The sequence below is a fragment of the Budorcas taxicolor genome, chromosome 6 (genome assembly GCF_023091745.1).
Source record: "Budorcas taxicolor isolate Tak-1 chromosome 6, Takin1.1, whole genome shotgun sequence".
In the NCBI taxonomy this organism is placed as follows: domain Eukaryota; kingdom Metazoa; phylum Chordata; class Mammalia; order Artiodactyla; family Bovidae; genus Budorcas; species Budorcas taxicolor.
The window spans coordinates 60,952,978-60,977,880 of record NC_068915.1 but is presented as its reverse complement, the minus strand read 5'-3'; the positions used below and the strand labels follow the sequence as shown (position 1 = coordinate 60,977,880).

The window sequence follows — 24,903 nt, the reverse complement described above, 5'->3', positions numbered from 1 at the left end:
GACCCCGTGGACTATAGCCCTCCAGGCTCCTCTGTCCATGGGATTTTCCAGGCAAGAATACTGGAGTGGATTGTCATTTCCTTCTCCAGGGGAATGAATCAAACTCAGGTCTTATGCACTGCAGACAGAATCTTTACCGACTGAGCCACCAGGAAACAAGGTAAATAACTGCTATAACCTCTTCAGAACCACTGTGGTTTAACGAACTAGAGCTCGCTCCTAACTAGGCAGCTTTCTTCCTGAGTAAGAGGTTCTCAGGCTCTTCCATCAGTTGAGACCTTCATCCTGAGGCTTCCCAGGGTTACGATGGTTTCCAGAAAAAAGTCCACAAGGCCACATTTTGTTGGGTACTTTCCCGGTTATACTGTATAAACTCCTGAAATAACACAATTTCTTTCAGATCATCTAATTTTGCTTCTCTTGAAACAAGATACTTTTGGGACAATGTAACCAGTTGTAACATTGTTCAATCCATCTTCTCTTTGCCATTAGCAACTGAAGCAGGATAACTACTATTAAAGTGGAAAGTGCCTGGCAGTAAGAGGGACTAGGCTATTTTCTTTTTATGTTGCTCATTGTAAAAATAAGAAAATAAGTAATTACTGAGAACAAATAATTTTTTGAGGGAGGTTTAGTAAAACTCCAAAACCAACAAACAAAACTCCCTTCTCTTCTGTTTATGATTCCATACAAGATGGGTAAAGCTTTCTTCCCCAAAGGGTTAGAAGCTTTGAACAAGAGAGATTAGTTGGTGTAGGAAGTTTAGGCCTTATATTGTCTGGTTTCAACTTTTCCTTTACCTTCTGTTGGGAAAAAAATATATCCGGTCAAGGGCAGGGTGACCTGCCAAATTGACAACGAAATGGTCGGAGGGCAGAGTGTAAAGGTAGAAAATGTACACATGCCTAACTGTAGAACCTTGGGATTTGTTCCTGTAATTAATCTACTGTGCTTGACTGAGCCCTGTGTGCCTCTGTTATGGGATCAGGGTGGCTCCCACACTGCTGCTTCTCCAAAGAACAGCAACAGAGAGCTGTTCAATAGCATGTGCAAAGGGCCTGTGGCCTGACAGGTACAGAACCAGAATGAGTCAGGGAAGGGCATTTATGAAATGACTTATAAAACGGGCTTCCCAAGTGGCTCAGTGGTAAAGAATCCACCTGCCAGTGCAGGAGACGTGGGTTTAATCTCTGGTGCAGGAAGATCTCTCAGAGAAGGAAATAGAAACCCACTCTAGTATTCTTGCCTGAGAAATCCCATGGACAGAGGAGCCTAGCAGGGTATAGTCCATGGGGTCACAAAAGAGTCGGACACAACTGAGGGACTGAATACTTTTAGGAAACACTCAACATTAAAAGTGCGGCAAAAGAGAAACAAGAACAGAATTACTAACTGTCCCAGAAAAGCAATCCCACCACTGTAATGTCTAATTAATCTGGGGGAACTTCTCATTTAAATTTAAGAGCGTAAGTTCATGTTATATTCGGCCAGCAAAGTTCCCACACTCCTAGCAAAACTCAACATTCCCTCTCATGATAACTTGTAAGAACTCTTCAGAGGTGGTCACATTTATGCAAATCAAAGGTGAAAATAAATTCCAGTTGGAGGGATTCAGCCTCCACCCCGATCACAAAGCCTTGCTCCTAGAGACCAGCAAACATGTTGCCATGGTGAGGAAGTTATTTTGGTCTCTTCCAATTTGAATCTCTTTCTAGGGCTTGAGCACTGCAGGGAAGAATTACATCCTCTCAACTCCTCTGAGAAAACATATTTTATTCTTCAAAAGACAAATCCTGGAGATACGAAAAATAGTATCTAGTGCTCCAGGTGGGTTTAGCTAGCTGGGTTATTTAATTTAGCCCTGAAGCTGGAAGACAAGTTTTCTTCTGAACCAAATCTTTCCAGGTGCTGGGGGAAGAAATTTTGACAGTTGCCTACCCATCCAACCCCCCGCATCCCTCACCTTGATAATTCCAACCCTAACACTATAAATTAAAATCTCAGAAACCAGCCTCTGGTGAGGACAAATTGAGGTTGAATAGAGTCCAGATTCTATCCCCAAAGCCAGGCGGCATCCATGGTAGTGACAGTTTCCATTTGATCAGCAAAACCAGCATGAACCCTGGTGAGAGAATTCAGCAGAAAAGCGTAATCTTCTTGATGCTTTATACTCCAAAGAGGCAAATCCAATGTTATTTTGAGTTCTCTCGTCTGCTATTCTTGAATTACCCTACATTTCTCAGCTCAATCATTCGTTAGTAATTACAATTACTCTGGATTTCAGGGGCTAAACCAAGAAAAAATTAATTTGATTTTTAATGAGTTTTTTAAAAAGCTAGTAAAAAAGACCCTTTTATGCATACTGTCAAGGATGGAAAGCCACATTCTGATGGCACCAGTAATTTTCAAATTACTTTAGCAAGTCTGATGAGGTTGAATAAACAGAAAATAAGGTATTTCAGATACTTCCTTTTCTTGTTTCGTGGCCGCACTGTGTGGCAAGCGTGTGGGATCCTAGTTACCTGACCAGGGATGTGAACTGTGCCCTCTGCATTACAAGCACGGAGTCTTGACCATGGACTGCCAGGACAGGCCTTAGAGACTTGTTTCTTTTTCTGTAACTCTGGACACCAATCACGGAGAGACAAGACAAAGTTTTTCACTCATAATATATGACGCCTTCTGCTATCCTCCTCTCCTACGGCGTAACTGTTAGTTGCTCAGTCGTGTCCGACTCTTTGTGACTCCATGGACTGTAGTCTGCCAGGCTCCTCTGTCCATGGAATTCTCCAAGTAAGAATACTGGAGTGGGTTGCCGTTCCCTTCCCCAGGGAATCTTCCCAACACAGTGATGGAACCCACATCCCCTGCTTTAGCAGGTGGATTCTCTACTGTCCGAGCCACCACGGAAGCCCAGGGGCTGAGCTGTGTCCTTCCTCAAATTTATACGTGGAAGTCCTCACCTCCAGTATCTCAGAATGTGACCTTATTGGACGTAGGATTTTTGTAGATGTAGTTAAATTAAGATGAGATCATACTGAAGTGGCAAGGCATGTGCCTGCCCAGTCATGTCTGACTCTGCAACCATGTGGACCGTAGCCCACCAGGCTCCTCTGTCCCTGGGATTTCCCAGGCAAGGATACTGGAGTGGGTTACTATTTCCTTCCCCGGGGAATCTTCCTGACCCAGGGATCGAACCTGCATCTCCTGCATTAGCAGGCGGATTCTTTGCCACTTGAATCATACTGGAGGGGAGCCCTAAACCGGTATGTCCTGTGTCCTTATAAAAAGGGGTAAATCTGGACACAGACAACATGCAGGGAGAGTGTCACGTGAACACGAAGGCAGAGATGGGGGTGGTACATCTCCAGGGCTAAGAATGGCAGAGACTTCCAGCAGACGCCAGGATCAGACTCTCCCTCACAGACACCAGAAGGAATCCACCTCGACAACACCTTGACTTTGGACTTCCAGCCAGCAGGACTATGCTACAACTAGGAGTACCATGCGTTGTGTAGGCCACTTAGTTTGTGATACTTCGTTATGGGAGCCCTAGCAAATGAATATACTCACCTAGAAAGAAATGATCATGATCAGGACCTACTTATTTTTTTAAAAATAAATTATTTCAAAAAGGGGGAAAAAAAAGTTTGCTTCTTACTGTCAGCTCTTGGGGAAGAGAACTTGGCTTCTTTATGTTGATCTCAATGCTGTTGCTGTCTTGTTTCAGCTCCACGGGGGACCCATGCACTCTGGCCACACCTTCAAACATCTGGGATTTGGTCAACGAGGGGGCAAGTGCCACTGTGGGACACTCTCTTTCCTTCTCCTCCTCATCACCGTGAGTTGTCTCTCCATTCATGGTGACTTTCCCATCTACCTGTAAAAACCAGAATGAACAAGAACATGCTATTCTCCAGTGAAAGATTATAACAAAATAACATGTTCAGAATCATCTTAAATCATTAGCATTTAACAATCACAGTCCAACAAAGAATAAGTTCTCGTATATGTCTCTGTCAGTCTAGAAAGCAGGGCTCCCTTAAATGTCATCTTTGAGGGCTTCTTTAAAAGGTGGTTGGGTTTCTTTAAAAGGTGGTCTGCCTTCTCAGGTCACTTCATGTTAGATTACATTTCATGCTCAACTTACTGGGGGTCTGCTTTTATTTTGTAGTATAGAAAATCAAGGCATCTTAGGTACAAATAAATGACACATATTTGGGTTCCAGTAATTTTTCATGTAAGCTCTGTGACTGCTATTTCACAATTTTGAGATCTTTTCTTCCTAATAAACATATAAACTAGGTGGAGCTCATCTTAGATCAGGAATATTTCACAGGTTATTCTGTTTATGGTTGAGGGCAATATAATACTTTTTGCAAGCAATCACAGAGGGCAGGGAACCTGGTGCATTACTATGTTACAGTAAATTCCTGTGTGCGTGTGTGCGTGCATGCTCAGTCACTTGTCACGTCTGACTCTTTGTGACCCCATGGACTGTAGCCCACCAGGGCTACATGGGAATTCTCCAGGCAAGAATACTGGAGTGGGTTGCCATACCCTCCTCCAGGGGATCTTCCAGCCCAGGGATCGAACCCTTATCTCCTGCACTGCAGGTGGGTTCCTTACCCAGAGCCACCTGGGGAGCCCCACAGGAAATTCCTATTTCTAGTTAATTTGACCATCTCAGTATTTTCAAGAAAAAGAGGCCATGCACATTAAAATATCTTTGTTTTGCCCCCATGTCTAGGGACGGTGGTGGGAGCAAAAAAGAAGGAGTGAGGGTGGTTAGTCTGACTTATTGAAGGTACCTGGAAATCTCTTTCAAGTCTGACAGTATATAAAGCGGTCATGAGAGGAAGCCCTGCAGTGAGGCAACCTGAGTTCTGGCTTCACCACTTAACAGCCATGTAATCTTCAACCTCAGTTTCCTCCTTTCTATGATAATCAGTCAGTTCAGTTCAGTTCAGTCGCTCAGTCGTGTCCAACTCTGCGACCCCAAGAACAGCAGCACGCCAGGCCTCCCTGTCCATCACCATCTCCTGGAGTTCACTCAAACTCATGTCCATCGAGTCGGTGATGCCATCCAGCCATCTCATCCTCTGTCGTCCCCTTCTCCTCCTGCCCCCAATCCCTCCCAGCATCAGAGTCTTTTCCAATGAGTCAACTCTTTGCATGAGGTGGCCAAAGTACTAGAGTTTCAGCTTTAGCATCATTCCTCCCAAAGAACACCCAGGACTGATCTCCTTTAGAATGGACTGGTTGGATCTCCTTGCAGTCCAAGGGACTCTGAAGAGTCTTCTCCAACACCACAGTTCAAAAGCATCAATTCTTCAGCGCTCAGCTTTCTTAATAGTATCTCCTTAATGATGCTGTTATGGTATCATTTATGTATTAATATACGCACAGAACTTAGAACAGTATCTGGCATATTTATGTATATAAATGTTAGCTATTCTTATTACTAAGCCTTCTAAAATCTTTTAAAAAGACTAGAAGGGCAGATACTAGTTATAGATTATTTACCTTAAGTCAGTGTTTTGTCTATTGTCTGTGATCCATAAAATTTAAATCACAACTGAGCACACACACATAAAGATAACTGAAATGGAGTTTAACAATTAATATTTACCTTTTTATATGTGATGCACTATACTGTTTTTAAACATTATATTCTAATATATATTTTATAATATATAATAATGTTTATTATTAATATATAAATATTAATATATCTAATTACATCTATTAATATAATATATCTAATAATGTTTTTTTAAAAAAGAATGCTGATTCCAAACCACTAACTTGATTTCATAACCTAGCAATAGATGGCAACTCTCAGTTTGAAAACACTGCCTTAAACCATTTTATTGCTACTTCATTTTATTGACACTTTTAAATCTGTTGTACTAAGAAACTGAGCCTGTATTCCCTGCTTCCCATGCCCACCTTCTCCCCACAAGAAAATGCACACGCACACATACACGCACACACACCTTAGCTCCAGTTCTGGTGTTACCTGGTAACAACTGTCCTTTGCATGCTACCTGTGACCAGGAGTGAGCTCACCCATTCAAGGGTGGGGATGTGAACAGGGCTGACAGCCATCAGGACCTACGATGAGTTGAGGGCTCATTGGTGAGCTCCAGCTCTAAAAGGATCTCTATCCAAGTCCCTCATTCTACCTCCCCTGAAGCCTCTACACTGTCTTGCCACAATGGTAGGAACTGGGTTTTCTCAGGGTCTTGCCATGAAGTCATCTATCCTAATTCTTCTGTTTAAACAATCACATTGTACTGTTTACATAAAGGGAAGGAAATGGACATCTAGACTAACAGATCACATTCCTTGGATACCAAGTGAAATGCATGTATTCCCTGCCCCTGTTCTGGGCCACCTCAATATCAAACCAACCTTTACGAGAAGCTATCAGACAGTTGATGATCGTGGGCCCAGGGTGAAGGAGAGCTGCTACAGTACTTAGGCAGCCTGCTGAGCACATGTGATTGCATGTGTATCTGTGTGTGCACCAGTCTGCATGATAAGGATCTCATCTTCTCAGGAAAAATTCATGTGTTTATTCAACAGACACTTGCTGAGTGCCTAGGCACAGACACCAGCCTCTTAGGATAAAGCTGTGAACAAACACACAGTGGCTGCCCTTGGAGTGATAAAAATCTCAATCCAACCTAGATGAGATGGAAAGGACATTTTTCTTTCATTTGATCAAGGCCTAGGACACAGATTTTAAAGATACATTCAGAGTTAAGCTAAGAAAGATGCTAAGAAAGTTAGAAATATGGCTCGGTTCCCTCTGAAACTCAATAGGAAGATACACACACACAGTGCTCAGTTAGTTTAGCTTAGCAAACTTTCTTTATAGTCACATGTCTGTGTCTGCCACTGATGAATTCCACCTCTCTCTTCTATTATGAACCCATGTGGTATGCAGGGACAAGGGAAACTGACTTTTCTTTGTCATCAACCTCGCTTGAGACGAAGGATGAGTACTTCCTCCTGACGCAAGGAAAAATACTAGGATTTGAGGAAGAAAAAAGATGTTTGGCTGCTATAGGTTCTTTGGTTCCGGAACACTATTTTACACATTCATTGGCACCTCCCCCACCACCTCCAAAATAACATAGATTCTTCCCACCTAAAATTTAAAAAAAAACAACTTCTCATTTGAATGCCAAGTATATCCCATGTATTTCTTATATTACCATTTTTTTCCCAGTGGTAGCATCTTTTCTGGAGAAGGCGATGGCACCCCACTCCAGTACTCTTGCCTTGAAAGTCCCATGGACAGAGGAGCCTGGTGGGCTGCAGTCCATGGGGTCTCGAAGAGTTGGACACGACTGAGCGACTTCACTTTCACTTTTCACTTTCATGCGTTGGAGAAGGAAATGGCAACCCACTCCAGTGTTCTTGCCTAGAGAATCCCAGGGACGGCGGAGCCTGGTGGGCTGCCATCTGTGGGGTCGCACACAGTCGGACACGACTGACGCGACTTCGCAGCAGCAGCAGCAGCAGCATCTTTTCGGTTATGATGTCAGAGGTATATACAGAGGTAACTGGATATACCTCTATTTACACTAAAGGTCATTAAAAGTTTGTTTTGAGGCATTTTCAATACCCCCAGATAAATGGAGATACCTAGGGTGCTACTAAATTGGGGTTTGTTACCACTGCTATGGAGATATCATACCACCATGCATGCATGCGTGTTCAGTCGCTCAGCATACCAAACCATGAAATAGACCTTGCTCATGGAGGTGACTCAACCACCAATCTCATTCAAGCCCATCAGTATTAAAAATAGGAATTGAGAAGAATCCTAAGTTATTTGATGGCTCAGATGCTAAAGTGTCTGCCTACAATGCAGAAGACCTGGGTTCAATCCCTGGGTCGGAAAGATCCTCTGGAGAAGGAAATGGCAACCCACTCCAGTACTCTTGCCTGGAAAATCCCATGGATGGAGGAACATGATAGGCTACAGTCTGTGGGGTTGCAAAGAGTCAGACATGACTGAAAAACTTCACTTAGAGAAGAATCATCAATCCCTGAATTATTTGCAAACCAAATCTCAGAGGCACAAAAACTTCATAACTGTACATGTTAATGCATTTGCTTTTGTTTGATAAAAACAACCACATCTTCCTGAGATAAGATGCTTCTTTTCCCCAGGGAGTTCAGTTTTGGTTCTACCCTTAAAGGACTCATCCTACCTTGAAGGTCTTCAGAACCTCTTGAGAGTTTTTGGGCTGGGAGTAAGGCTTGGGCGTCAGCATAGGCACTGCTTTGGGAGAGACAGTTTTGCTCGGAGACCCACTGCCTGCTGACATGCTGGCATCCAGAACGCTGGGACGAGCGATGGTGGTTTCCACAGTGGCAGTGAACTTGGGTGGAGGCAGTGACTGTTGCCGCAGATATTTCATAGGGTTGGGGTCGCTGAGGAAGGGGGATAAGTTTGGCTCTGCTGAATGGCTTCTTTCCAGGATTTTTGGCATCTCCAAGCGTTCAAGAACAGCTTCACTGATGGTGAATCTCTCGATGTACTGCTGAAGGATACCCTCTGCCTCCTCCTGGGTCCGTGCATTCTTGTATGCTTCATGCAGCTCCCTTTCTCTTCGCTCTCTAAAGGGTAGACATGGGAGGGGAAGCAAGAACAGAGTCAACAGTCACAGGAACTGCAAAGAGGACCTTGGTAGGACCCAGAGTAGAGCCGAAGAGACCAAACGGTGTGTAATATTAGTGTCAGAGCCTTTGTGATGACTGACAATTTTTAGAAAAAGCACATCTAACTAATACTGTACATTAAACAACAACAGAAAGAACCCACTTTTCTTGGACGATTTCTCTGTAGGTTTTTATGCTTTTCCTTCGTTCCCTTGTCCCATCCTCTCCAGCCAGCAGCTTCTCCATTTTTTTCCTTTCTTCCTCTTTTCTGATTAAGTCCTGAGAAGCACTTCTTCTACGGCTCTTCCAACGGGCCAGGTCCTACGGGGGAGGGGGAGGGAGAGGGAGACAGAACACTCTTCTTCAGATTTGCACGTAATTCCATTTCTACATCTAAGGGTTTAGTGCGTGCCGACTGTGGGCCAGGCTAAGACATTCCTCTACAATCCAGTTTAAGTTTGGTTGGAACAGGAATATCTTGAAGGCAGGAAACCTTCAGATATGCTACATTATCCAGAGCAGGGCAGCACATTTTGTAAAATGTGGTAATGTAAAATTTGCTATTGTATTCCGTGTCAGTTGCCACATGTTATTGTCTCACAGGATATTGTAAGAAACTTCATTTCTTGCTATTTATGACCTCGGCATTGTGAATGGACTCGCTGACAATAGAATGGTAGGAATTTACCACAGACCTGCACAAATTCCCTCAGGGAAGGAAGAAAAAGCAGAAAAACAATTGGTTTTGTGGTCTCGTAGAACCAATAGCTCTGTATGTCCTAAGTCATCTGATCCTTATGACACCCTCACCACAAATCCTATGGGTAATTAGAGCCTAATGAGAAAGAGTTAGGATTCTGGAGTTAAACAGTAGGCATGTGGCTATGGGAAAGAATCCCAGCTCCATCTCTTCCATGCTTTGGAATCTCAAGCATGCTTCTTAGCCTCTCTGTACCTCAGTTTCCTCATCTCCAAAACAGAAATGATAATGATACCTACTCTTGCATGCTTGCTGTGAGGGTGAAATGAGGTACTGCACATCAGGTGGCAGGCACATAGTAAGTGCTTGATAGCTCATAGACATAATCGTTACCACAATTTATCAACTTTGGGAAAGTTCACCAGTCGACTAAAGGTAGAGTCAAATCTGCAGTGACTGCCTCAGAGCGCTCTGTGAGGATGAGATGAAAGAGTCCACTCTCTCTCGTTTCATACTGATCTTCAGGTTCCTTTCCTGCCCTAACTCTCTGCTCTCAGCTCACAGACAATCCCAAGGCCCCCATTAGGCCCTGGAGCCATTCTCGATCTCTTATTCACTAGCTGTGTGGCTCTGGACAAGTTAATTCAGTGCTTTGGGACTCCTCTGTTGGACTGAGGACAGTAATATCTACAGTTGCTAGCATACTGAGTTACTGAGAGGGTTCAAGAACGATTAACTGCAAGGCATTCAGAACCGTACCTGTTACTGGCATGCTTTCAATGTTGGCAGTTATCATTGTTGTCATCATCATTATCAATGCCAAATATACAAACTCAGAAGACACTGCATCCTTGATTTGGCATCCCATGCTAGTTGCCCTCTCCCCTCTGCTTTCTGGCCAAACTTCAGCAAACTTTCCTTAATTCCCACATGGGCAGTATTCACTGTGTGAAGTCTTCTCCGGGCACCCCTTTCTTCTGCATGGCTTTCCAGCCCGAGGCTCCCACCCAATCTGATTCTGATGCTCTGCTCCAAAGGGCGTCTTGCCCAGCGGGCAGCATGGTCTCTCCACTGCCCAGCCGTGGCCCCAGCACTCACATCCTGCCATTTGTCATCCTCTTCCCGCAGCTGGCTGTTTATCAGTTGCAGCTGCTCCTGGCGGGCCCTGCTGTGTGGCTGCACCGCGGCCTCCTCCTCACACCGCATGTCAAACATACTCGTGCTCCTGCGTGTGGAGAGAGCAGAGAACGAGCGGACAGAGATGAGCACCCCTCCTGCCTCTGCGCACTTGGGGCGTCCCGCCGCGTGGGGGCGCTACCGCGTATGGAAAACAGTCCCTTTCCCTCCGCAGCCTAAGGCAGCCACGGGGTCTGCAGTCTGTTTCTCCCTCAGCCGGCAGCAGCGGGCATGCTAGGAGCCTCAGCTCTTCTTTTGAAGCAGAAGCCAAAATGTGACCATCTTTGTGTTCAGTGATGGCTGAATTGGTCAATTAATTTTACATGTTGGGGCCTAGATATGTTTAAACTAAGAGGCTTGAAAAGGTATTTGAAACTCTGAACTGGTCTCATTTATTAGTATTAGAAAATAAAATTAAGAGCATTAACATGTATAACTTGGAGAGAATTTGTGGGGAAGGAGGATGGCGTCCCCTGAAGTGAAAATTTAATTGCAGTAGATGCTTCTTTGTGTAGGGCTGGCTTAAATGCTTTCTTCATTAACAGGCATTTTTTCCATTAAAAAAGTGATCATACAGCCTCAATCTAAGGCGCCACTTTTTCATGTCATATTTTCTGAATTTTGGATGCATTCAACAACTATGCACAAATGATACATATGTTTGTTGTGGTTTATTTCTATGTCCTGTAAAACTGTAAATCTGTAGTATGTTGATGGCATCTTGAAATCAAGAAAATAAGGTATTTTATGGTAAGGTTAAGGGCAAAATATAAAAATCAGTGTATACTTTATATCCTAAAATTCTCACAATGGTTTCATTTTATTTCTGACAGATACCTCTGCATATACTCTTTTAAAAGCAAAAGGATTTGGCAAGCAAATTTTAAAAACCTTTAGGCAGTTCATATAATTGATATATTCTGTAGGCACTTATTAATTGTTGGGTAAGACCATACGGCTTTTTCTGCAATGCTTATTATAGATCTTTGTTACGGCAAAAGCTGAAGCAGCAAGATGAAAATAGAAATAAAAACAAAATCAAAATCTTTTTTTTTTTTTTTCCTCTCAAAGAAATGACTAGCTCTGGGACCAAGTGGGTTATAAAGCACCCAACAAGTGGAGGGCCCTTTAGGAACAGAAGACTGTGACAGTCCATTTTTGAAGCCAGCTTAACACAAAGAAAAAGAAGAGCCATGCACCAAGACACTAACTAATTCCAGACATCATCAGTGATGTCCAAAATAGTTTTCCCCATGGCCAGACAAAGCACAGCAGCAGCATCGCTGGATGCCAGGGGTTCCTTAGCAGGCGGCTCTCTGGAAGGAGAAGACAATCCCAAAGCAATGGCTGCCCACGTTCATTTCGGTCTGCTTAAATATGAATGTATGAGAGCCTCTCCCCTCTCTTTAGATGTTGGACAATTTGAGTCTGTGAGAACTGTGTGAAAAGAGAGTGAAAACTGAAGACTGTACTTTAATCTGTTTCTGATCATCTGGCTGCGTAGGACTTTCTTTGATCCAAGGCTTCTATTTGCACGGGTATGACATACTACTGTGTGGAGCTGTTCACAAATCCAGGGCACAGTGTTGCTTGTGTCTTTCTGGAAGATAAACTGTAGTCCTCTAAAGAGAGGAGGGACTGTGATTTGTCACCTATTTGATGCTGCTTATTAATGTGGTTTAAGGAAAATTTAGAAATTTGCGGAGTTAGGTAGAGAAGTCTAATCCATTGTTTTTAAACTTCATGGATCATAATGCCTCAAACAACTCTCCCAGAAAGGGGCCCGGACTCATCCCATCTTCCTTTCAGAGTTAATGAAAACTTAGCTCTAAATGCATCAGAGTCAGCCTGGTTCTCTTTCAAGGCAATTTATAGGCTTTGTGAAGGTCTTAGAAGACATAAACCCCTCTCAGCTGGGACTCTATTGTAATCTACTAAATAGCTGGCAGATTATGGGAGAAAAAGGAAGTCCTTTCCTTCAACTTCGCCATCTGTAATTTTTAAAGGGCAGAATTTTGGTTTACGTCACACTGATGGCCATAGGGCAGTCTTCTTCTGGGACCCCACTAAGAGAACAGCAGGCTTCTTCAGGATTTGAGAACTGTTTATCTCACTTAATTGGCATGGAGAGGGTGGGAGCAAGGCCTTCAGAACTGCCTTCTTCTGTCCCAGGTTCCTATTTCTGTTTCTACCATGAAGTTCTAACTACCACAGCCCGAATGTCGCCAAAAGCTGGTTAATGAAATAAAAAGAGGAACTCTTGTCTGCCTTCTCCTATACCAGGAAGTTTTTTTTTTTTTTTTTTTTCTGGTTAGAGATTTTTTTTTTTCTTTAAAAAGCAACACCAGCAAAAGAGAAATAATAAAACTATGAGCAATACCTTTAATCCATTTCAAAAAGGAAGCAAGCTGAGGACTGATAATAGTAGACAGAAAATGAGCTGAATCACCATTCAGAAAATGTTCCCTCATTCAGAGATTGGACTCAGCCTCCAAAATGAAGAAGTGCATGTAGAGGGATGAGGTGGGGGACCCTGGTGGTGCTAGTGGTAAAGAACCTGCCTGCCAATGCAGGAGACATAAGAGATGTGGGTTCAATCCCTGGGTTGGGAAGATTCCCTGGAGGAGGGCATGGCAACCCACTCCAGTATTCTTGCCTGGAAAATCCCATGGACAGAAGAGCCTGGCAGGCTATAGTCCATAGAGTCGCAAAGAGTTGGACACGACTGAAGCGATTTAGTAGAGCACAGCACATCAGGGGACCCTGGAGAAGTCTAGGTTCCACAACATTAACAGGATTTGCACCAAACCTATGCTTCTCAGCACAACAGGCCATGCTTGTGGGCTGTTGGGAACAGAGCCCCTGGCTGTAGAGCCCAGGAGCCTCTCCCTACAGTGGGTTGGCATTTCTTAGGGTCAGGATTAAAGAGCCTCCAGGGGAGCCTGGAAATTGTTTCTGGACCAAGTCTAAGGTAAGGGAATTAAGAGCAAAATGGCTCTCACAGTTTCCAGGCTCCATGGTGGGGACCATTGGGAGAGGAGGTATGTGGAAGTGAAGAGAAGGGCAAGAAGGTGAAACTAAATCCATGGAAACATTCTTGGCTTGCCAGGAGGCGGAAATTTCTGTTTGCCTGTGTGGTAGGTCTGCCCCTGACCCGCATTCTCCTTAAAGGGCACATCTTTTTTTGATTGGGCTGCATTTTAAGAATGTATCAATTATGAATAAATAGAGCCTGTGCCAATAGTGGTCTGTAAAGTTTCTGAAAAAGGGAGATAGTGAGGAAAAAAATGAAACATATTATAAATTTCTATTAAAAAAAACTCCTGACATAATTTTTTTTTCTTACCCACTTGATCACTTGATTTCATATAAATTAAGTCTATTCCAAAAAAGACATTCAGCCCTTTAGATGTTTCCAGATAAGACCTCTGGAAAAGAAGCTCTTATACACTTCCTGGATCACAAGCTGCTTTTTTTTTTGGTAAATTTAGAGGAGTCTGCACCCCTACTTGATTTAAAAAATCATTTACTTTTCCTGTGAGTGAGGTTTCATATTTAGGTACAGGCAGCATTCAAAAGCTCTTTAATATAGCTCCTTTTCTTTCAGCTTTCAGGGTTTTTGAGAGATCCGTATTAGGCAAATTGCACAGCAGCTTTGCAATGATGAAGAGTAAATCCATTCTATCAAAATGTTTTTGCTAACCAAATCAAAGTAGTGTTTTGCCTATCAATCTTATATAATCCTCCTTTCAGTGAATGTTAAATACTGCCACTGTAGATTTTAAAAGCAATAACCAGGGCTCAGTTTTATAGACTACTTAACTCCACGCAGTCAGTCAAGCTCCGGCTGAATTTAGTTCTGAGACATGAATGTTCCGTGTGTCAGGCCACAAAGCAATCATACATCACACATCGGAAACTGATCTCCTTGGCACTCGAGTCAGACTGCTCAGAGCTGAAAGTACAGACTAAGCTGACATCTTGAACACAAACATGGAAAAGAAGCACAATTCAAATACAGTAGATGTGTGGCCTGACTGCAGTTACTGGTGGAAATGATATTTGTTCTACACTGTTACTTGGAATCCTCACTCAGTGACTCGAAACTATGGCTCAGGCCCGGAAGACAGGCAGGGAGAATGTTGGGGTTCACTCTTAGAATGGCCTAGACTCCCACAAGGCCACACAACACCTCTCCCAGAGGACAGACATCAGGCCACTGGTGTTGCAGTGAGATATTGATCATGTTTCTTAAACCTGAGCCAGCTAGCCTTCTGCAAAGAAAACTTCTGATTTGGCTATCAGTTTCAGAATGCTCTGCCTATGGGGAATCTGTTTTTGAAATGGAGTCAATGAGGTCACAGATGGGAGAGAGTAGATTTATCTCCAATTCAGATGTGAGGCTGGGGATGGATGGGCAATGCATCTCTGGGAGGAGCGGAGACCAAGGAGAGGCAACCCAAGTCATGTTGCACATCCTGACCCCTGGCTGTGCCATGGAACATGAATGAAACCCCAGCGTTTTGGGCTCAGGCATCCCACAGTTTATATTACTCCAACCTGGGAGGAACTTGGGCTTCTGAATCTATCATTAGTGGTTTAGAATTTATTTTCTTAGCTTAAAAAAAAATGTGTCTTTGAGAATGACTGCTGCACGGCTAAGCCTTCACATATCAGGGATTCAATGCAAAGCGCAGAAGAGCCTTTTAACAATTCCATGGTTCAGAAGAGGTTCCAACTTCCAAACCCTAACAAGAACAATTTTCACATGCCCCGTCTATGAAAAGCAAATGTTAAGTTTTAAGCAGCAGCTGCGTATTAGAATCATGCTTAAGTGGCCTTTTCAGTCATCTCTCCTGCACAGAACATATGTTTTGCATTCCAATTTCAAGGGCTTCTCTGAGGCTGCAGAGAAGAGTCAGTCAGCTCTTCAGTCCAGTGTTACATTAACTGCATTTCAATTAGTGGTGAGTACTGGAAGCATGCAGTTTAGGCTATAATTAATGTATTCCTATGAATACAAAACAACTTACTCTGCGTCGTCAGACACAGGAGTTCTCGGTCCGTATCTATAAGACCAAATCCAAAATTAGAGGATTGGCAAGACAGAAGGTTAACACTGTAACCAAGCTGGAAATAAAAACTACAAGTGAAATGTATATGTGCCAAACCTTTTTTGCTGATCATACTGGAAGAGAAGTGTTATTATACAATTAGCAATATTCACCAATGGCTAAAATTGAAAGCAAAGTCTTGACACTTCTGAAGAATGCGAAATTTGTAGGAAAACCCAAAGAGGAAATAAAAATACCTCTCCATGTTACCCACAAAGAAAGGAATCGTTTCAATATAAACACAAAAAGGCTTAGGTGCAACCCACAATGTTTAGAGAAGACAGCTTTGAAAAAACCAAATGTGTATTACGGTCATTCACAAACGGTTGAACTGGTTTTTGCCTTTCTGTGTAGAGTAATGGGCTGTAATGGACACCCAGCATAGAAGCACACGCTTACTGACCCTTTCCCTGATGTGTTAATGCATTTGCACAAATAACATCAAAGAGTGTTTCTGAAGGTTTCTGAAAGCAAACCAGAACTCCAACCAGAACCCCAATCAGTGCCTTCCGCATGCATTTGACAAAAACCACAATTCCTAGAAAACTGGCAGCCTTAATCAAAACCAGACGTGGATGATATTCCATAACGTGAAAAAGCAAAGTGGTTTTTTTTTTTAAACAATCTTTTATATTCTTCTATTTAGAGCTACAAAGTTGCACCTTCTTTAATATGGGCATTTTAAGTTTTAATGCATCTGATAAAACAAAGAAAAAGGTCAAATTAGAAAAAAAAAAAACCTAGAATATTACAAGGGCATATTTAAGCACATTTAAAAAAAGTAGCTCCCATAAGTGACTATTTCTGGAAAGGGGAATTTTAAGAGAAGGTTTTTACCTATGCCCTGAAAGGCAATTTATTCATGCATTCTGATGGTGAACAAAGACTTATTTGAGCAAAGAAAAAAAATGCCAGGCTTGCAGTCCAAAAAATTAAATTTGGGGGTTTTCAGCAAAAACTACCTGATCCTATGTTCAGTTTCATAACAATGTAGGGAGAAGGGAGTAATTTCTAAAGATCTCTTCCTATGATCTTAGAGAAAAAAATCCCAAACACACTGGTATACACACACAGACACCCTTCTCTCTGATGCCTTTATTACCCTGTAACAGTATAAATTCATTAATAACTATTTTCACACACAGTGAGGGCAACCACACCAGTGAAAGAGTTTCAGTTGAAATGGCCAAAAGCAAGAAAAGGAAAGCGTTTGTGGATGTTTTTCTTCTGGAAGTAAGACCCATTTTCTGTTTCTCTGGGGGATAGTTTTAGAAGGTGCTAAAGTTTGACAATACATTCAGTTTTCCAAAACCATCTCCACATGGAGGCAGATGAATTCCTTCACATCAAGAAAGAGTACATGAACAGTGTAAATTCCACCCAGAATTAACAGTGTTAATTCTGAAGCCTGGATAAATGTTTCCCAGTTCACTAGTAGGCCTACTGGATAGACATTTGAATATAGTGTTTTCTAAATTATCTATGGAAATAAGCAGAGAAGTTATTCCTAATGGATGGTTAATCTAGAAATGTTCAATTGATAGTTGGTGTTTTTGTGTTGATTTGAATATTTTAATTAATGTTTTACTGAAGTAAACTATACATACAGAAAGTGCACAGACCACACACACACACACACACACCTTGATGAATCTTCACAAACCACAGATCCGCATTGAGCTTTGTGCTGTGTAAATAGAATCGTATGGTAGGTACTCTTCTGAGTCTGGCTTCCTTATTAGCACATTTCATTTATGAGGTTCAGCTGTGTTGTTGCATGCAGGATGTATTAGAATTTAAGTTGCTTCTACACAAAATACTCAGCAGCATTTCATGGAGACCTCTGCCAACAAATGTTGATTAACCCTGCAATGCAAGATCCATGAGAGTTGGGATTTTTCTTTGGGGGTTCCCTGAATAGTGACCAGACCAGGCCCTCCGTAAGTATTTACTAAATCCTTATTGGATACTCAGGAAATTGAAAAGAATAGTGCAGTCTCTGAAGATACCTTTCATTTATCTGTTTACTATATACTTGTGGCTTTAAGACATTTCCTCTCACACAAATTTATTAGCTTCAAGAAGGAACCAATTTAATCAGAATGGCCTTTGCTGTTATGGAGAAGATAATTAGAGTTTGGGCTTCAAATGATTTTCTCAGTTGTTCTATGAAATATGGAAAAGAAAAGATGAGTTTTAAAAAATCACTAATAAAGAGATTTTTTAAAAAAATGCAAAGTAGGTAAGTCAACAGACTATCACCTACCAGATAAATCACAGTTGGTATAAGCATCCTACCAAAACCAAGCAATTAGTGAAGTTTAATTGTGAGGGTAGGGGTATTTAGAAAGGTAAAGAGTGTACTTTCTTCACCTATTCATTGCATCTGTGTAGTTTTCAGCACAAATAAAGCACTTCAGGATCAATGCTTAGCAACCTTGTGAACTAGCGCAAACGTCATTTGAAGGGAGAAGGAGAAATGAGTTTACCTGTCGTTTAAGACTATCCCCCAGCACCCAGGACAGTATTTTACACACAGCAATCACTCAATAAACACTTGTTGAAAGGAAACACAAATTCCCAACGTGTGTGCCTGCTCCCTCAGACAATTTTGTCATGGAGTTACTCTGCCTATATCTCCTTATGCTCAAACCAGCCATTCCGTCCAGAGGGACAGAATACAAGAGAAAGGGAGGCCGTCAGACCTCCAGCCTCCTCTGGTAACCTGGGAGGTAATGCCCTGGCATGGGATGGCAGCTCCCTCTTCAGACAGAGCTGGGTTTGGATCTTGGATCTGTGATTGCCAGCTGTGTGGACCTGGGCTTTGGTTTCTTTCTTTTTTTTTTAATTGGAGGATAACTGCTTTACAATGTTGTGTTGGTTTCTGCCATTCAACTTGGTTTCCTCCTGGGGCATACAGATGAAACTTCTCTCTCTCCAAGGTTGTGTGGGAGTAAATGGGATGCCTAGAATGTATCCAGCAGGCAGCCTACAGCCCTCACTTCCTTCTCTCCTCTCTTGCTAACTGCTTCCCACCAGCCTGCTGATGCAGTGCCCATCACCACATCAGGGCATCTGGGGACCGAGTGAGTGTGCTGTGAGTGAGAGTGCCTCGTCACCAGCCTGCCCTCCTCAGCTGGGACCCAGGTGTAACTTCTCTACTGCAGGCTTCCCAGTAGTGAACTGGGGCCAACAGGCATTCACCTGTGAGTTCCCAGGAGGTGAGCTGGAGACAGCAGAAGTACCTGGAAAGGGTGAGCACAGCTGCCACCCCTGAAACCAGTGCTGCAAGAAGGCTCTACGAGCAGCGTTACGATTCAGAAGACTGCAAAATGCATGTTAAATCCAGGTGGGAATGACAGCTTGGCTATTAACTTGAAATCTGGAGATTAAGATTCTCTCTGCTCCCCACCCTGCCTTCTGTCTCACTGCCACCAAAGGGAAGCAGAATTCTATCACTTCCTGTTTTGTAGCGGAGCTTTAATTATGCTAAAGGCTTCTTACTGCTCTGGCAGACCACACTTTTCACAAGTCTATCACTCTTTCGAAATATCAGCAGAAGCTTCAACATATAGGATTTTAAAGTAGACCGTGCATCTCAGGATTACTCTTCACCTATTTTCATTTTATTTTTAATTTGTATTTTGTAATAAGAGTTTAGTTGATTTATAATATAGTGTTAGTTTCAGGTGTACCACAGTGATTCAGTTATGCACATGCATATTACCCTTTTTTTTCACTCTTTTCCCATACTATTACAGAATATTGAGTAGAGTTCCCTGTACTATACTGTAGCTTCTTGTTGATTATCTTTTATATATTCCCAGTGTGTGTGCTAAGTGACTTTAGTCATGTCTGACTCTTTGTGACCCTATAGACTGTAGCCCACCAGGCTCCTCTGTCCATGGGATTCTCCATGCAAGAATACTGGAGTAGGCTGCCATGCCCTCCTCCATATATATTCCCTACCTTCATTTTAAATCAATAGAATGGAATGAAAATTCTACCTCTAGAAATCACTATTTGATAATGTTGGAATTAAATTAAAATTTTATAAGTAATATATATCTTCTTTGGACTGGAAGACCCTGCTGGAATCAGAATGAAATCAAGTAGGTCAGAAAGAAGTTCAACTCCTTTACCCGATGACTTCTGTGTGAGCTAGGAAGAAATAAGAGTTTCCCATTTAGGCTGCCCACAAGATAGTAGTCAGAAAGAATGTTTATAGGACAATCCACAACTTAACTATTCTTTCCACACCTGCTTACATGCAAGAGAGGAAAAAAAAAAAAAAAAGAAACACAAACCTTGGTAGACTGGGCCAATCATTTAAGCATTTTGTTTCTGCTAGCAATAGCAGGTAAGTGGCACTGATAAACCATAAAGCATTAATAACATCTTCAAAGCATGTATCAAGGCTCAGACTGGAGAAACAAAGTCAAAACAGCTTGGGATAATCTTTTGACCTCTTATCTTTTATTCATGGACCCTTGGCATATGCCTCCCAAATATGTTGCTTTGCAAATGGAACTGGAAGGAACCGGTTTGTTGGATCCAATGTGACTAAGAGACATCCCAGTTCTCCAGGTCATCATGTCATCTTTTTGTGAATTGTACAATTTTCTTTGGCCTTTCAGTCCACTGCGGCTCCAGACAGGAGCTGTCATCTTCTCTGATTTCTCTTCTCTCTCTGAAGCCTCCCATTCAGAGGTCAGAGGATGTCAACTAGGGCACGTCAGTCCAGCCAGTCAAATGGCACTTACTGCTTAAGATGTTTTCAGTAGCATCACTCACTCGGCATTAACTCAAGACAGAAGAAGCCAATGTTCACGGAGGCAGCAGCTCACATAGCAGCTGAGTATTAATACCAGGGACTTTCTTCATGCAACTGATACTTACACGGGAATGGGTTTCCCTTTTTGGTTTTCATGATTCCTGAGAATGAAATCTGGCCCAGCACCCAACCACGTGCAAAGGCTCAAATCTCTACCCAGCTGGGGGCGCTGAAAGCAGAACTCCGACCCTGGGATGGGTGCATTCCTTTAAGGGACTCTGCTCCATGCCACATCACTCATCAAGTGCACACTGTGGCTTTAAGCTGTTTTGGGGGGAGCCAGCAGCCGCACACTGCAGACGCAGCACACCCTGGAATGCAGGCAAGGCGCTCACAGTGGCTGGCCGCTCTCCTCGGATCTTTCGGCCTTTGGCGCCATCTCAGAATCTCTTTGAGCAACTCCTTCAGTCTCTTCTTTGCCATCCTGTGGCTGCTGTTTGCGTGTAACTAAAGCCAGACAGGACATCTTTACCACTGGGAAGGAATTCACACCAGAGGCCGTGGCCCCGCCTATCATCTTCCACCTCCTCACCTTCCTCTGTCCTCCTGAGGCCCTCGCCCGCACTGAAGCTACGCTCCTCCTGGGACTCCGGCACGGGAGCCAGCCGAGAGACCCTTTTACAACAGTCATCTACATCAGAAGTCACTGTTCTGTTGGTGACAAGTAGCATTGGTAGCAAGAGAGAAGAGGAAAAAGAGTTAGGAAAGCAGACAGTGAAAGTCTTTGAGATGGAAAGGTTAAGAGAGAAAGTTTGGTTGCTATTCCAGGAGCTGGGTTAGTTAGGATGACATCCTCAGAATGGGATAATAGAATATGAACCCAAGCAAGGCCCCGAGAAAGTCAAAGAAGGCTGGCCTGACTCACCATGGAGCTGAGTGATGACCCCTTAGTATTCAAGGACTCAAGGGTGCATTTCTTACTAATTTCTTATTTCCACCCTCTCTATGCCTGGTCCCCACTAGCCTCTGAATCTCCAGCAGTGACTTCTGGTGTACCCAGTTTATTTATATTTATAGCCTCCTCTATGGTATCATCCACAAAAAAATCAAACCAAAGAAACTCCTCTGTATGTCACAGATGATCCACCGTGTGCTTTGAATATCAAGAACAAAGCATGGAGGAGACTGTCCTGAGCATTTCCTCCTGCCATGAAGGGCTTTGCTTTGCTCCAGCCACGCAGGTGGAGTGGAAGTTCCTGGGAGAATCCAGAATCTTTTTTTTTTTCCTAACAAAAACTCAAATTTTAATAACATGTCTACATGGAAGAGACCCAGGAAAACTGAGTACCTTACTAAAATTGGTAAAACCCTCACCTTAAATACCATCTTCAGCCAAAGACAAAAGAGGATGTGGGGATAGGGGTTTGGGACTTCAAACGGGAGGAAGGCAATTCACTTGGAGATGGCAGAGCAAATGTTTAGTAAATAAACATTTGCTGGACCATGCAGAGACAGTGGGGTGCAGATGGGACTCTGATCTCTAAGTTACCCCTACCTCACCTAGCATACAGAGAATCTAGAATCTTATAAATGCCCTGTGCTGTGCTTAGTCACTCAGTCGTGCCTGACTCTTTGCGACCTCATGGACTGTAGCCCGTCAGGCTCCTCTGTCCATGGGACTCTCCAGGCAAGAATACTGGAGTGGGTTGCCATGCCCTCCTCCAGGGGATCTTCCCAACCCAGGGACTGAACCCAGGTCTCCCACATTGAGGGCAGATTCTTTACCGTCTAAGCCTATACCTGCTTAATGGAAGAAAGACCGGTCCATAGATAGAACGGAATCCCCCAAAGAGGGCTTGGGAATTCACAGCTGGAAGCCCTCAGGTAAGAATGAGGACTGGTGACAGGTCTACAAGGCCTTTTCCTAGTTGATCCCTCACAAATTTGAATGGTTACTCATCCAAGGAATCCTGACTCACAGGAACCCTCAAAGGAGTCTTTCCACTCGAGTTCTGTTATATGTTTTTAAAAAGTAGAGGGGGAGAAGGTTTACTTTATTGTGTGTCTGCTTAGATATATGAAATCTGAACTTTTGATACTAATAACTATTTTTTCCTCCCTTATGGGATAGGAAGGAGGGAGCGTATAGGTAATCCAGATTTTTATCAACATATTTTTAGGAAAAACACAAAGGGTATCATTAAAACATCCCATCTAGTCTGTTCAGTGTTGCTGACGAATAAAATAGTGCTTAATGCGGCTGAGGGAAAAAGGGGCATTTGCCGAAATTATTGGCATTCCCAGGCAGTGATTCTGGTGACAACAGAATCAAAATGGATGTTTTTTTAACTTCACACACACTTGCCCCCTGGGGTACTGACCTCCCTTCTCTGCTAACCAGCAAGAGAGCCTGTTAAAACTTTGTCATCTCTGGCGGTTTCTTTAATATGTCAGCAAACTCTTTAAAAGCGGCAGCGATTCCCATGCAGACCTCCTTGCACATGTAATGGTGAAAATACCTGCAGTCATTCTGTGGATTAAGCATGTGGTCTTCCTTTAAGTTGGACGTGGCCGCTGAGGCAGCAGACACAGAGCATGTGTGGGTCTTGCTGTGACAGACGCCTTCCTCTGCATCCTCCCTTGGCCCCGCCCTGCCAATGCTGAGCCGCTTCCACGTCTGCTGATCTATCTCTGTCACTGGTCCAAAGTGCACGAACTTTTGCCTAGGGCTGCTGGAAGCTTTCTTATAGGCCCTTGCCTTGCGGCTGGCAAAGTCATCCCGGATGGCAGTTTCCGCTTTAATTTCTGGTGAAGGCTCAGGGGCACACGTGTGCTCCACATCTCCATCCCTAGTCAGAACCGGAAATAAGTTCCAAAGGTTTCTAAGGTGAGTACAGATCAAGGAAGAGTTTTTAAAATATAGTGGATGTATGAAAAATACTTGGATGGCTAAAGCAGAATTGCTTTTGCAGTAATCAATCAAATGAAGAAATGATCATCGCCTTGCCTGGGTAAATAGTGCTTTTCTACAGCTTTTAAAATATCACTTCCAATGTCATTAATGACAGCATAAGAAAATCTTAGGTACAATGAAATCATTAAAATGATTTAAAAGTCAAGTTTAAATTCCTTACAAATAAACAAGCCTATTGAAATAAGCATTCACAATAAGTCGGTTGAATTAAAAAGGATGTTTCCTTGTAATTTTTAGTATTAACAAATTTTAACTCATGCAAAATATGCTCTGTCTTTTGAGAGGTATTTCTTTTTTTCTGGCCATGAAAATAAAGAGTGATAGAAGGATAAGTGTTTGATTTGCTCAAAGTTAAATGAAACCATGACACACCTCGTCTTTTCTGACACTTTCAGTCTCTCCCACGTCTCCAGGTCGGCTTCTGTTATACTGGCAACCGTGATAAAGCTTGGGGCCTCACGGTGAGGGCCAAGCCTGCCCTGAATTCTCCGCTGGGCCAGGTCATCCTTGTAAAGATCCGGCACCTTCCTGAGTCCCTCTTCCGCAGGTTCACTCTCCTGGGCCCGCACAATACAGGTCACCCTTGACTTCACCTCTTCTGTCTGGCCCTGGTTTCTGTTAATTTGGTCCAGGCCCCCACATCATCAGAAAAATCAGGTTCCAGGAAGAGGAGCAGATAAACAGAATGTCAAGCACAGAAATTCAGAGGCTGAGCACAGAACGGAATGATGGAATAGATGGAAGCACATTTCCTCTCTCAAAAATATGGAATCAACTGTAGCCTGGATTACTATGCTACCCTTTTGACACTGTAACGAGACAGAGTTTTCCACCAGATAACAGTCTCTAGCTTAGTTTAAGAAGAGAAGCCAGGGTTCACCATAAGAATATTAGAGATGGGAATGAGATTTCAGTTTGACAGTAATGAAGCCCAATTCCCACACTATTCAAGTTACTATAATGAATTCAAGTTTTCTGACCGAATCCCTGAGCCCTCTTGGAATGTCTTTTATTGCAGCAGTAAAATGTTAGTAACAAACTCTGCATGATCCAAATTCTAGGATTAGCGTGGAGATAGCTGGAACATTGCTCACATATTAAACATCTCAACCATAAACCTTCATACGTATGCCAGAAAGTATGATTAGGTCAATGCTTAACAGAAAGGTTCAATGTTCAAACTCAGTCTCTGACTTCTAACAGCATTCATTAGGTCTGGTTAATGAACACTTGACGAACAGAGAGGGTATCCTTTCTGCTTGTATCCACAGGGGCAATACCCATTTGTTTCTTATGTCAATAACTGTTCACCTTTATTAATAATCAATCTGACACTTTCTCTTTTTTATATACAGAGATGTTTTAATCAGCTATTTCTTTAAGCTTTCTGGCAAATTTTGTTTTATTTTTTAACTTTTTTGGCCGCAGGGCAAGGTATGTGGGATCTTAATTCCCCAATCAGGGATCGAACCTGCATCCCCTG

At 42.9% G+C, this 24,903-nt stretch overlaps 1 protein-coding gene across 1 annotated transcript in view; it reads right to left on the bottom strand.

The window, feature by feature from the left end:
- The window catches only part of LIMCH1 (LIM and calponin homology domains 1), a 354,210-nt gene that overhangs the window by 43,071 nt on the left and 286,236 nt on the right, over positions 1-24,903 (bottom strand). The window contains exons 11-19 of the mRNA XM_052642168.1: positions 23,793-24,035; positions 22,966-23,295; positions 21,039-21,157; positions 20,842-20,953; positions 15,592-15,627; positions 10,481-10,607; positions 8,846-9,003; positions 8,232-8,640; positions 3,662-3,880 (exon numbers count right to left, since the gene is read on the bottom strand). Coding sequence (XP_052498128.1) covers positions 3,662-3,880; positions 8,232-8,640; positions 8,846-9,003; positions 10,481-10,607; positions 15,592-15,627; positions 20,842-20,953; positions 21,039-21,157; positions 22,966-23,295; positions 23,793-24,035 — 1,753 coding nt within the window. The remainder of the gene's footprint in view (positions 1-3,661; positions 3,881-8,231; positions 8,641-8,845; positions 9,004-10,480; positions 10,608-15,591; positions 15,628-20,841; positions 20,954-21,038; positions 21,158-22,965; positions 23,296-23,792; positions 24,036-24,903) is intronic.